Source organism: Sarcophilus harrisii, chromosome 2 (genome assembly GCF_902635505.1).
Source record: "Sarcophilus harrisii chromosome 2, mSarHar1.11, whole genome shotgun sequence".
In the NCBI taxonomy this organism is placed as follows: domain Eukaryota; kingdom Metazoa; phylum Chordata; class Mammalia; order Dasyuromorphia; family Dasyuridae; genus Sarcophilus; species Sarcophilus harrisii.
In genome coordinates this window covers 297,153,760-297,168,119 of record NC_045427.1, presented here as the reverse complement: position 1 = coordinate 297,168,119, position 14,360 = coordinate 297,153,760, and the positions used below count along the sequence as shown (strand labels likewise).

At 33.0% G+C, this 14,360-nt stretch overlaps 1 protein-coding gene across 1 annotated transcript in view; it reads right to left on the bottom strand.

Annotated features, from left to right (window-relative positions):
• The window catches only part of SEL1L (SEL1L adaptor subunit of ERAD E3 ubiquitin ligase), a 62,038-nt gene that overhangs the window by 28,466 nt on the left and 19,212 nt on the right, over positions 1-14,360 (bottom strand). Inside the window, exons 4-9 of the mRNA XM_031952421.1 lie at positions 8,458-8,625; positions 8,084-8,189; positions 5,889-6,051; positions 4,867-4,920; positions 4,720-4,779; positions 1,204-1,285 (exon numbers count right to left, since the gene is read on the bottom strand). Coding sequence (XP_031808281.1) covers positions 1,204-1,285; positions 4,720-4,779; positions 4,867-4,920; positions 5,889-6,051; positions 8,084-8,189; positions 8,458-8,625 — 633 coding nt within the window. The remainder of the gene's footprint in view (positions 1-1,203; positions 1,286-4,719; positions 4,780-4,866; positions 4,921-5,888; positions 6,052-8,083; positions 8,190-8,457; positions 8,626-14,360) is intronic.

Here is a 14,360-nt window from a genome sequence, read left to right as displayed (position 1 = left end):
GAAGGATGGAAAATGGAAGAAGTGCTATAAGACTTGAGGAGAGTAGATGTCTTAATTTTTTAAAATGGGTTGAGGAAAAGAGTGGTACCCTGACAAAATTCCAGAATACACAAAGAGGTTTTAAGCAATTGGAATAGAAAGCAGAGGGCCAGGCATAGTGGTGCATGCCTATAGTGTCAATATCTGGGATGGTTGAGGCTGGTGGATCCAAAGAGTTTGGGAATTGAGTTGTAGTAGGGATAAAAGTCTACGAATTCTGATGCCAATATGATGAAAGCCCTTGAACCTTAGAAAGCCACAATCTGCCTGAGGAGTGGACTGGCCTAAGTTAGAAAAATACAGCAAATTAAAGCTTCCATACTTTTCCTTATTGGGAACTTGGCACTGTATTTCCACCCTGGGGTAGTATAAGATAGGAGAAGTTTGACTAGAGTCTGTGCCATATCTTACTATTTCAGTGGATTGTAGATGCAATGAATAAACACCATGATAAGGCAGTTAAAAAAGTACTGAATTCTAACTAGTAACTAAGAAGTAAACAGTACAACTGTAATATGTCCTGGGTCAGACTACATCGGGAAAACTATGTCCAATATTGATACCATGTTTTAGAAAGGACATGGATAAACTAGAGATATCTAGAGGACGAAAGAGAAAACTTGGGACTATGGAGGAGGGAATATGAAAACAATTTTTAAATATGTGAAGGGGCTATCTTGTACATGAAGAACTGAATTACACTTTCTCTTTAGCACAAGGAACATTGGTTGGAAGATGCAGAGCAGAAGATTCTGGCTTAATATGGGAGAACTTCCTGACAATGATTAGTGTTTTTTTCAAGTGGAATGGGCTGCTCTGGCAATTAGCTAGTCCTTGCTCACTAGAATTTTTGAAGAGGTCAGATGATTATTTGTCAAGGACTTTGTATCAAGGATTCTTATTCAGAAAAGAATTGGACTAGATTCAGTTCAATTCTAAGATTTTAGTGAAGGTTACAATACAATCAAGTATAAAGATTTCAAAAAACAGAAGTAAAGTGCTTTGGAAATCTTAAAGGTCAATATATATGTTTTAGTGTATATAATAATTAATGTATTAATTATATATTAATATATTACATATGTTAGCTATTCTTAATTAACCATCCTCATACAAATCTTATTGATAAATTCTGAAATTAACAAAGAGAGAAAAACTACATACCATGATTGGCTACAAGTCGATAGTGAGTGAGTGCAGATTCACAGCTCTGTAGGACTCCAATCCCAGCCCAATACCGGTAACCCTAAAATAGGAACCGAAAAATACTGGCAGTCAATTATCATGTAAAACAAGGACAGTATTTACAATTTACAGAATCAGTAATCAAATCACCATGAAAAACTTTTTTGCTGTTATTTCACCCATGTGAAATACCTCACTAATTCTAAAACAGTTTATCAAACAATTTCAATTATTTGAATGCTAAAATAGAACAGGGATATGCTGGTAAATATTTTAACAATCAGCCTTCTGGAAATATAAAAAATGTTCAGGACAAATAAGAATAACCTGGATTTATAATACTTGCTAATTTCTGAAGAGTAAATGTTCATCTAAAAACTTAACTGACTTCAGAAACACCAATAGAAATGAAAGTCCATGCATTAATGATCATACATTTTGCTCCAGAAGAAAGTCACACTATGAACTTATTTGTACATATTTTAGACACTTTTTAAAAAGAGAAAAAAAAGATTAACTGTCTTCTCAAACCACAGCAGATTTAAAATAATAAATAAAAAGGCTGGAGTAGGTATATATCATAAAGTATGATGACTACCAGAGGGAAACACACCAATAGAAACATTAAAGACAATTAAATACAAAAAATCATCAAGACTAAAAACCATTACATTGAATTCCCAATCCCTATATTTATGCCCACCTGCATTTTTGATTTCCTTCACAAGCTAACTGTACAATATTTCAGAGTCTGATTCTTTTTGTACAGCAAAATAACGTTTTGGTCATGTATACTTATTGTGTATCTAATTTATATTTTAATGTATTTAACATCTACTGGTCATCCTGCCATCTAGGGGAGGGGGGTGGAGGGGGGTAAGAGGTGAAAAATTGGAACAAGAGGTTTGGCAATTGTTAATATTGTAAAGTTACCCATGCATATAACCTGTAAATAAAAGGCTATTAAATTTAAAAAAAAATAAAATTTTTAATTGTCTAGGAAAAAAAAATCATCAAGAAAAAATTATTAAAAGGACATAACTCAAAAGTAAAGCAATTTGGGGACAGTCAAATTGCCTTATACCTCTGAAGAATTACTCATATTACAGCATATTATATATTAGCAAATTAATTTCTAAATAGTTATAATGGTTTAAAAATAGATGTTTAAAAAAGTAAACTCTAAATATTTGGGAAATATTTACAAAGCCTTATTCTGTGAAAAAATTTCAGATAAATGAATGAGGTATTACTGTAAATTAAATAGGGCTAGAAGAATGAATTAATTTTAGAATTATTCACTTTGGAGGGGAAAAAAATCAGAATTGTTTCAGCTCAGTTCAGTAAGCATTTATTAAGTACCTACTATGTGCTAGGCACTGTGCTAAACACCGACAATATAAAAACAAAAACCAAAACTACCCTTGTCCTCCATAAGTTTAGGTTTTTATAAGGGTATTCAATGTGTACATAGAAAGTTGAATACTAAATAGATAACAAAATAATTTTCGGAGGAGGGCACAAGCAACTGGTAGTAGGGCTATCCGCCTCCTATCTAGCAAGAAGTGGTACTTGATTCAAGTTTTAAAGGAAACTAGAAATTCTAAAAGAAAAACATTTGCATGGGGTCAGCCTATGCAAATGCATGGAGATGAGGGATGGATGTCAGTTTAGGGACCAGTAAGTAAGCCTTAGGCTGAAATACAAAGTACATTAAAGAATAATATACAATAAGCTTGAAAAGATAGGCAGAAAACAGTTTGTTAATTCTTCAAATGCTAAGCAGGAGCTTCTAATTTATCCTAGAATCAAGAGGGAATCACTAGTTTCTTGCACTGGAGAATGACATGGTCAGCAGTGTATAAGTAAATATCAATCTGGCTGCTATATGGAAGATAACTTGGATTGGGGTGGGGGAAGAGGAGGATGGACCTGGCAGAGGACTAAGGGAGAGACAAATTAGTCAACTACTGCAAAAGAACAGGAGGGAGAAGATGCAGTCACTAAGTAGGGTAGCGGCCATGTGAATGGAGAGAAGGGTGAACATGAGAGAGGTAGAACTAAAAATGGGAAAATGTATTGAATATGATGGGTCATTGAAATGGAAGAATTGAGAATGACTCCTAGGTAATGGATGAGAGTAGTTGGAAAAATGGTGGTCCTCCCAACAACAAAGTCAGGAAGAGGAATGGAATTTTAGGAAAAGAATAAGTTGTTTTGGACACAATCAGTTTGAGATTCCTGGGACATCCAGTTATGATTTTGGTGATTCATGATAGAGGTCCTGGAGAAAGATTTGGGCTAGATATGATGGAAAAACTCAAATTTAGGGCTAGGATACTGATCCTGAATACAAGACTGAGAAGGAGCAGGGAATTGGAAAAAGTAGTGTCATGAAAACCCAAAGAGTGGGAATCTAGGAGAAGAGATCATGGATCATAGATTTTGAGCTGGAAGAGACTTTAGAGATTGAGCTAGTCCAAATCCCTCATTTTATAAATCAAGATATAATAACCATAATGTCAAAATCTGTACAGAGGTAAAGGACAATGATTAAGAAAAGGCGATTAGATGAAACAGCTTGTCAGATACTGCTTGTGTGACTTTGGGTAAATTACTACATCTGAGTCTCAGTTTTCCTCATTTATAAAGTCAGATTAAAAGCAGATAATCTCTAAATTTCCTTCCAGCTTTGAAACTATGTGATACATGACTTGCTACTCTTAGTAAGAAGATTCATATTTAAATCCATTATATGCTCGTTTTGCAAAAGGAAACAAAAAGCAGAGGTAGTATGATACCTGAAATGTAAGCAAATACAATACAAGTCATCCTGACACTAAAGAGAAGCAGCTTTAGTAAAAAGAGTCTGTGTTACGCAGATCTTTCAGACAAGCCATAACAAAGACACAATCTTATAAACCAAAATGTAAAGTTTGTGATAACTTCACAAGATAATGATCTGCTTAGTACTCTGTTCAATTTTTGTCCAAATAAGAGATTTTCAGGGGGCATTAAAAATGGTTCCCGCCCTCCCCCCTCCCCCCCATATTTAATGGATCCATGTGACACAGTGAAGAGAATGCTGATTCTGGGAGTCAGGAAGATTGGAATTTGAGATATACTTATATGATACTAAGCAAATCAATTAACCTCTACCAGTCTCATCTTCTTCACTTGTAAAATAAGGATAATAAAGTGCCTGTCTTCTAGGGTAGTTCTGAGAATCAAATGAGATAGCATTTAAAGCACTATATAGATGCTAGCTCTTACTATTACAGCTGTTAAGATTTATGAACTATGTCAATTATCATCCACTTAAGGGAACAGTATGCCACAAAAACATAAAATAGTTTGATGGATTTTGATCTAAAATACTTAATGCAAGCAAATGTAACACAGAATGTTACATATAACAGCCTTCCTCCACTGCTATGTAATCTTATTAAGTTCCATTTGAGTAACATGAATATTTTCCTCCAAAACATTACTTACCAAAATCATGTGAGCGATTAGATTACCTCCAAGAGCTCCAAAAGTATAATAAACCAGAGCCTACAAGAAAGCAGAAAATGCTTAAATGACACTGACGCAACTTTATCAAATTCAAATGAAAGCAAAATGAAATTCTATAAATATTACCTTTGCCTGACTGGAGTTGACACTAAGTCCAGAGGCATAGAGAAAGCCAAGAGCCTGGAATCAAATACATGATACAAATAAGATTTGTTTCTTTGCAAAAGATGTTCAAAATTAAAATTAAATTTAAAATTTAAAATTAAAATTAAAATAATTAAATTAAATTAAAATTAAAAAAATTAAAAAAAATTAAATTAAGAAAAAAAATTATCTTTATTCATTTTGGATTATATAAAACACTTCTCTAGTTTTCAGCCCAAGATATAATATGGAAAAAAAAAAAAAAAGGAAAAAAGAAGGAAAAGAAAGGGTTTCATTCCCTAGTGCTCCACCTACGGGTGGATATGCTGATATATATGAATTGTATCTCATTTTTCATTTATGAGATCACATTGTAAAAACAAAGAAAGATCAAAATAAATTACCAATATCCAACCCCTGAAACTGGGTAAAGCATAAATCCTCATGCACACACTATAAGTAGAATTTGTAAATGCACAAAAAATTGTTCATATTTAAAATGACTACATATTAAAATCCAAAATACATAGGATAAGCTATAGTTTGATTAAATAAATTCTCAAAAGTACTAATGCCATTTTCATCTTCTTGATAAGACTTTCTAAAAGATTGTTAGTATTTTACTTTTAAGTAAATTCAATAGTTTAATAACAACAAAGATTTTAATGTACAATCATAATTCTAGGTCCTTTGAAATTGAAGATGTGGTGATGGACTCCCTGTTAAAGGCACCTTTGTTTCTTTCCTTTCTGCAGCCTTAAATAAGTAAGCCTCAACAACATTAACAGACTAAGTTGTAGCATAAAACTGTTTTAACTGACTATAGCACTACTGTCAACAAACAGAAAAACTTAACAATCAAACTTACATGATGGGAACTTTCTCTGAAGTTTAATAAGAGCTATTTTGCTTTTTGATCTTACTTTACAATATGAAGAGATGTAAGAAAGGATGAGAAAAGAGACTACTAAATAACTGGGGAATCCAGCTGAAAGTATTCTTACTGTTTGTCCCTTGGGAGAACCTTCTTCTGTTAGTTTCTCAAACAGATCCTTTGCTGCAAGGACATCCTGTTTTAAGTAATCTCCAAACAAAAAAGCATAAGACACTTTTTCCATGGCTTTAGTATGGTTCATATCTGCGGCCTTTTGAAGATAACGATATGCCCTTAAAAAAAAAATCAATAAAAAGAGTTAGTATCTTCTATAAGCAGAAAATAAAAATTAAGATACACAGTATGGACTTTATGGACATCACAAAATACCACTGTTCTCAATTCTGTTAAGGTCATATTGTTCAGTAAATTGAGGATGAGTAAAATATTCTGTAGTAATGCCTCTTCCGCAAGAACTGGATTTTTCTTATTCGCTAGATATGTGTTGAATTTGGTTGTGGTTTGAAAACACTGTTTCAAAGTTCATAGTTAAACACAAGACTTTTACTACAGCCATTGATCTTTTTTTTTTTTTTTAATTTTATTTATTTTTTTTATTTAATAGCCTTTTATTTACAGGATATATGCATGGGTAACTTTACAGCATTAACAATTGCCAAACCTCTTGTTCCAATTTTTCACCTCTTACCCCCCCACCCCCTCCCCTAGATGGCAGGATGACCAGTAGATGTTAAATATATTAAAATATAAATTAGATACACAATAAGTATACATGACCAAAACGTTATTTTGCTGTACAAAAAGAATCAGACTCTGAAATATTGTACAATTAGCTTGTGAAGGAAATCAAAAATGCAGGTGTGCATAAATATAGGGATTGGGAATTCAATGTAATGGTTTTTAGTCATCTCCCAGAGTTCTTTTTCTGGGCATAGTTGGTTCAGTTCATTACTGCTCCATTGGAAATGATTTGGTTGATCTCGTTACAGTCATTGATCTTAATAATGCTTTAATTCTTCTACTTAAAGCCATTCATAAACTGTGCCAGAGTTAGATTGAATTAATAGCACAAGACACATTGTGAACAAATCTTTGATTGTTTCAAGTAGAAATCATAGGTGCTAGTTCTAGTCCTAGTTTTTAGTCCTTACTAGTAGGAAAACTGACTATTCTGTATTATCTGGGTAAAATAATAATAGACACAACTAGGTGTATTTATAGCATTCAAGATACATTATAGCTGATTTTAAATAAAGGCACATGGTACAGCTCCTAAAATAAGAGCAGGTACAAGAAACAGCAACAATATAAATATTGTTTGTTATAAACCTACCTATATTTTTAACTATAACCATTAATTAGAGAACTCATTGTGCAAAGGAATGCACTACTTTTCTTCTTTACTCGAATTCATAGATAAGAAACACCGTGGGAAAGTCAACTCTGAACATAAAGATTAAAGGTAAACAACACTGTAAAGGAACTATATATGGATTTAGGGAGTGAAAGAATTTAGTGAAAATCCTTGAATTTAAAAGACTGGTCTACAACACTTATTGTTAACTCTTTCTAATGATGACTTAAGTTGACCTTACATAGAAAATATTCATGGAAAACAGGACTGGATAGAGCTTCCCGTTCTACCTTCCTCTAACATTCTGGTAGAAAGTCCATACTACAGGTAACCTGTTTTGTTTTATTTTAATTGTGAATTCATATTATTTCTACTCATTAGAATCAGAAGTTACTCAAATGTTATGAAATCAGCATTCTTAATACTACAAAGGACTTTTTGTTTCACAGTGAGGACAGTTTATCTCTGTAGGAAAATTAACAGAAGATTTGGTTTACATTTCAATGCTTAGAGCCAAGACCTAGGACATAGAGTTGGCATTACAAGAATTCCTTCCCTCGCCACTGAAAATACATAACAGCCTTTAAAAGCCAAAGGGTTCCAGTATCATTTATACTTATCTAACATATTAAACTTCTTTTGTGATATAATTAAGAAAAAGAATGATTCTTTGGCAGTTTAGGGTTTCTTGGGTTAAAATAAAAATCTGACCATTTATCTCAGAATTGGTCTTTTTTGTTATTAGAAATGTATTAGACAGCTCTGAACATGATGAGTAGTATTTATATTGGCTTTTTTGAAGGGAAAATTTATTGTTTTGTATTTTGATTCCTTTCTTATATTCTGCTGTGCACATGGCAATGTTTTTTCCTTCTTTTTCTATTTAAGTTTTAAATTAATTAATAAAAAGGAAATGTATTAGAACAAGAGATGAGAGCAAAGCCACTTACTCCTTCTTTTGGGTCTTTTTACTGCTTTCATTGAGAATTTTCATCCCAGCCTGGTAAACAGCTTCTGCTTCCTGCATTTGTCGCCTCTTATAAGCCTGTTCTTCAGCTAGAATTAAGAGAGTAAGCCACACATTAAAAATCATTTCATTTTTACCCTAAAGATTAATCTGCAATATTTCATATCTTTTATAGCTAGAAATTCTAAGACATCCCTTTTATTATGCCAAAAGGATCTGGATTAAGTTTGAGAGAGAGAGAGCGCGCGCGTGAGAGAGAGAAAGAGAGCGTGTGAGAGTGCACGCGAGCAAAAGATAGAGCCCTTAAATCTTGGTTAAGACAAGGAATTTCTCAGACATGTTGGAATATATACTTACTTTCACAAAAGCCCCACTTTTCATCTGTTTTATAGTCATAGGTTGTGGCACACCACAACCTACCATCTTCCCTCCCATCTGATGTACATTCAGCATATTCTTTCTCAAGGAAGAGAAAGGGAAAATGACAGGGTTCCCCATCTGCTGTGCCTTCAATGGCCGTCAAAACTGGAAAGAAAACATTATGAAATATACATAACAAGTGTTAGCATTCTCACTGAAAAAAAAAAAAAAAACTACACTCATTAAAAAAAGCAATCCTTTTCCCCCTAATTACAAATAAATCTTTAATACCTAGACAGCACCATTTAATATCAATTATATTGAGAAGGATTGGTTAGGTGATAGAGATAAAGCCTTGGATCTGGAGTTAGGAAGTCATATCTTCCTGAGTTCAAATCAGGTCTCAAAAGCTTACTAGCTGTGTGATCCTAGGCAACTCACTTAATCCCTATTTGACTTAGTATCTTTATTTGCAAAATAACTAGGAGACAGTTGAGGTAAAAATGATGGAATCTTTGGGAGAGAGGATTCTTAAGAGTTTATAAGAGAGGAAAGCAAAGACAGGCATGACATATATCCTATATTTTGAGGGAAATGATTTCAGAGTTAAGAAGAATGACAAGATTCTATGGACTAAAATTTTATAGGGGAAAATTCATCCAGGAGAATGAAAAACTCTCAAGAATGAAATTCTGAAGACATAACAGTAAACAAATTCAGATGAGAAAAAAAAAATTGAAAAGATCAATATTCAAAGAGTTCACCAACTATAAAATTTAAATGTACAGCTGATAGGTACAGAAGATGAAAGTAAGGCAAATAACAGGATAAACACAAAAAACATGGCAATCTTGTAGAAATATTCTCAGAAATGCTAAAGCTCAGAATGAGCCAAGATTGCTAAAAACATCACATATTGGGAAGCAGGGGGAAGAAGAGGATGAAAAATATGGGTAAGACTATTGCTCAAGGTGGCTAGAAGGATGAAGACTGACAGTACTGAGAAAGAAGAGTATCTTCTATCTCCCACTGTCTCTTAGCTCCCTCTCTGACCCTCAGCTTCACTCTCAATAAATTTTTTCCCCCAATCCAGATCCTGGCTGGATCTATCTATTGGCTTATTCTCTCTCCTTTCTCAAGTTCAGGAACTGACTCAGTCTTTCTCTGTACTCCATCTCTTGCTCTTATATGAAACAACTGCAACATACATATTGATGGTCCTTAAAATACTATAACTTCTCAGTTTCTCAATCATCCCTATTCCTATCCTTCACTTTTGCAAAGAGATAGTTACACCTGACCTTACCCTTACCCCAAGAATCCTAATTTTATTATCAAGAACTCCGAAATGTTGTTATCAGATTATAGTCTATTTTTTCCTCTCTCCTGACTCCTTTTACTGTGAGGCAGCTAGGAAGTATTGTGATTAAAATCCTGGGCCTTAAGTCAGGAAAATCTGATTTTCTATAAACTGCTTCTATAATCATTCCTTTCTTCTCTTTCTAATTTCTGCCATCTCACTGACTTTTAGCCCTTTCCTTCCTTTCACTAACAAGCTTAAAAAAACAACAAAAAAACCAAAACCCTTGTCATACCCTTAGGCTGATTTCTTTCTTTTATCAAATCAAAAATTTATCTTTTTTTTCCAATTCTATCTCAATAATATCTCTTACATCTGATCCCCTCTTAGCATTCACACAATAATAAACTTATTCAGACTATTATCACCTCTTGGAATATCTCAACACCCTTGAGACTCCATTGCTCTTTTAGTCAAGAATCTTTCCACTCCAATCTATGTTTCATCCTAAAACCCAGGCCTGATAATATCACAAAATTATTCAAAATTTGACAGTCCTTTACAATTTGATTCTAATTTACCTTTCCAGATTTATTATGTATTACTTTCCTTCAACCAAACTACAGTCTGACCAAACTGCTTTTATTAGTTCTCATACACAACACTGAATTCACACCTGAAAAGGAACACCCGCTAGAATATAACTAATGCTTATCTAGCCTCTGCTTACATACCTACATTGAATTGCAACCCTATCCTTCTGGACAGCTCTTTCCACTCTCGGATCACTTTAAGTTTAAGAAGGTCTTCTTAAAAAAGTTTCCCCAGTAGAGGAGAATGACTTGTTGGGAATGTTACATAAGGAAATTATTGTTCAGATACATTTTGAGCTAGATGATTTCTAATGTCCCTTCCAATTTTCTATAATTTTCTTCATCTTAACATTTACATTGCACTTTGCTTCATGTAAAATATTTTAATATATTAATCTGATTCTCACAAAAACGCCATGAAAAATGTGGGTCGAGCATTATTTCCCCCATTTTGTAGATGAGAAAACTAAAGCTTGGAGAGATCAAAGCTTAGAGAAAAAAAGGGCCATAAGAAGGCATCTAATCTAAGTCTTTTATTGACAAATAAGAAAAATAGAAGAGATGTATAAATTCAGATACTCTGATTACAATTTTAAGGTATTACTGTGCCTGATGGCATTTTAATTATTATTAGTGGAAAAAAACCATCCAAATATCTGGATAGCACTTCAACATTTTACAAAAACACTTTATACCATATCATTTGAGTCTCAAAACAAAGCTGACCTGATTCAAAAGACTTATTTACCTTAGAGTCATAAAGCCAGCTTTTTTCTTTCACACAATAGAAAAGTAGGGCTCTTCTCTTTAAATCAACTATATATTTTTTAAATAATAGCTTTTCATTTTCAAATTATGCGCAAAGATAGTTTTTGACATTTATCCTTACAAAACCTAGTATTCCAAATTTTTCTCCTGACCTTTCCCCCACGATCTCCCTTAGATATCAAGGAATCCAATATATATGGAACATGTATAATTCTTCTATACATATTTCCACATTCATCAAGCTGCACAAGAAAAATCAAATCAAAAAGGAAAAAAATTAGAAAGAGGACAAAAAGCAAGCAAAACACCAACAAAAAAGGTGAAAATACTATGTTGTGATCTACATTCAGTTCCCACCATCCTTGTTCTGAATGCAGATGGTTCTCTCCATTACAAATCTATTGGAATTGGCCTGAATCACTTAATTGTTGAAAAAAGCCACATCCATCAGAGTTAAATCAACTTTATATTCATTTAGTTCTTTTCAATGCTTTAGCACACTCTAAAAATATGTTCTTACAACAAAATGACTATTATGTCATTTTATTTCCAGAAACTGAGTTAAATATGTAAAGAAAAGAACATTAGTTTTCAATTCATTTCACTTTGTCATCCTTTGTTTTTAACATATAATTATTTATTAGATAGTCTAGTCATACATACATGATAGATTTTCCTCTTAATATTGCTTAATGTTGTCCTATCTTGGATCTATCAGGAAATTATATTATTCTACTAGACATAATGGAAGAAACCTCTGAATTCAAACTTAGAAGACCTGGGTTGGACTTGATGCTTTGATGCTGACTGGATATTTCTCTCAAACAAGTAATTTCCCCTCAAGTACCTTCCCTCATAGAATGTGAAGAAGATATTGATATATAACCTGTATTGGTAGTCTTTTTGCTTATTCTTATCATGAATAATATTATAAAGCATGATGAAAAACAACTTCATCAATTGCTTTATTTGGCTCTCTAAGGAGAACCCATGTGCCATCAATTCACTGAATTGCACTGTTTTGGTTTCATTTACAGCAAGAATGTCAATATTAACATGTCACAATGCCTCTGTCTACCTATGAATTTGTCACTGGATAAAGATCCCATATTTGGAGTCCCAACATTAAAGCAATATTTATAGACCCTATAAATAGCACTTTCTGGCCTCTTTTCCAGTATTCTAACATTGTTAATGAGGATGCAAAAAGAGGCCACGCAGGGTTCAGGACTCATTTTGCATGCTCTTTTATTTTATGAGCTGCTGTGATTAAAGAATTCTTTTTAACTACTGATCACCTTGCTAGTCATAAGCTTCTCCATATTTATTTAGGTTAGTCCTTAAGAGAAGAGTTTATGACAGGACTCTACTTGAAAACTCTTCAACTTGACAAAACCTTCTCAGGCTTGTTCTCTACTGATAGGACCTTCTAAAGCGCAGAGTCACTTTCATGTCATGGTACATCACTGGAATAGGATTTCTCTATTGCATATAGGGTCTCTTTGATGAATTTCATGACCATTCAAGGAAGATCAACCTAACAATCCACATGGGAAAAAGTGAATTATAAGAAAAGCTTTTTGTCCAAAGTGTGATAATATACCTGAATAGAAATTCCACTTAGTTAGTCCATAAGTATTTATGTCTCAGTCTGGTAATGCAGATTGATAAGTTAGGCCTAGAACTGAAAAGAAGGAAGAAAACAACTAGCTTGCATTTGAGAAATCATGCATGACTCTAAGCTGATCTCTGACACAAAATCTCACCTTTACATAAAAATTCTCCAATGATGTTGTATGGTGTTTAAACAAAACCTTATCTTTACACTAAAATTCTCCAATGATGTTTTATGGTTTTAAAACACAATCTCTGAAGAATCTAAATGACTAATAATCCAAAAAGGAACAGAAAAATGGACCATGGGTGTAGCAGCATGATAGCATATAGATAGTAAAATTTATGTATATGAAGTATCTTAAATGTTATCGTTGAGGAAAAACTCATGATGAGAAAAACAAGTAGGACAGTCATAAACTGAGACAAAAAGATAACAGCTAGATAACTGATGTACTACACTATATTTAGAAATTGTTGAAAAAGCACCTAGAAGAAAGCCTCAACATCAATGTCTCTACAGCACAGGTTAATGAGGACACACAGAAAAGAATTACACAAGATCGGGAGATTATAGATAACATTAAAATATGTAGTTATCATTAAGGAATGACTTGTAAAGTCTTTAGCAACATTATTAGAAGGGGGAATTGGAATCAAAAGAACAACTTCCTAAGAAATAAATGCATCTAGAAGTAGAATGGGCTGCCTCTGGAGATAAAGACTGAATGATGGGATTTTGGAAATGTTTTATATGGGATTCATGATCCGGGAGTTGGGTTAAGTAAATCCTAAGGTCCCTTCCAACTTTTAACAATTTTATGATATGAAAAGAGTAATCTATATACTGGTATTTATTCCAAATCTGGTTTAGCAGAGTACCTGCAATCCTACTTACTATCAGAAACAATATAGAAATTTGGAATGAAGGTAAATTTGATAAACTAATATTATAACTCTTTTGCTATTTAACCTCCAAAATAACAATTCAGTCACAATTAATTCAACTTTATTACATGGTCCAGTAAGTCATCATCATTATTCTAAGGTACTAATTTACATAATTTTTAGAGTTACAATAGTATTTTTAGTTTTTTTGTTTTTAAGTATGAGGTACATGGTTTGAAGACAAGTATTACAAAGATGAGATCTGAAAATACAGTAGATTAAAAAAAAATTTGTGATAATGTTGTCTTGGGGCAAGTAATATCAGATGGAATGGAAATTGCTATGCTAAAAACTATTATAAAATTTTTCAATCTTGAAAAGGTAGCCATTTTCCTTTTAAATATTTATATGGAATTATACATTGTTGGAGCTAAATAAACTAGTCAGAAGTGATCTAGTCCAACCTTCACCTAAGAAATGAAACCTCAGTACATCTCCTAAAAGTAGTCATATAGATTCTACTTGAAGAGCTCCAGGGATACAAAATTCACTATCTCAAAGCAGTCTATTCCATTTTTGGATTATTCCTTGATCCTAGTTCTGTCCTCTGAGACTCTCTTTCACTTAATATCCCTTAATATATTTAAAGGCAATTGCTAATTCTTCCAATGTAAAATATTTCTTTAGTCACTGATTTTAGAACAGTTTTGCATCTTTTCTTCCTTAATGGTCACTTT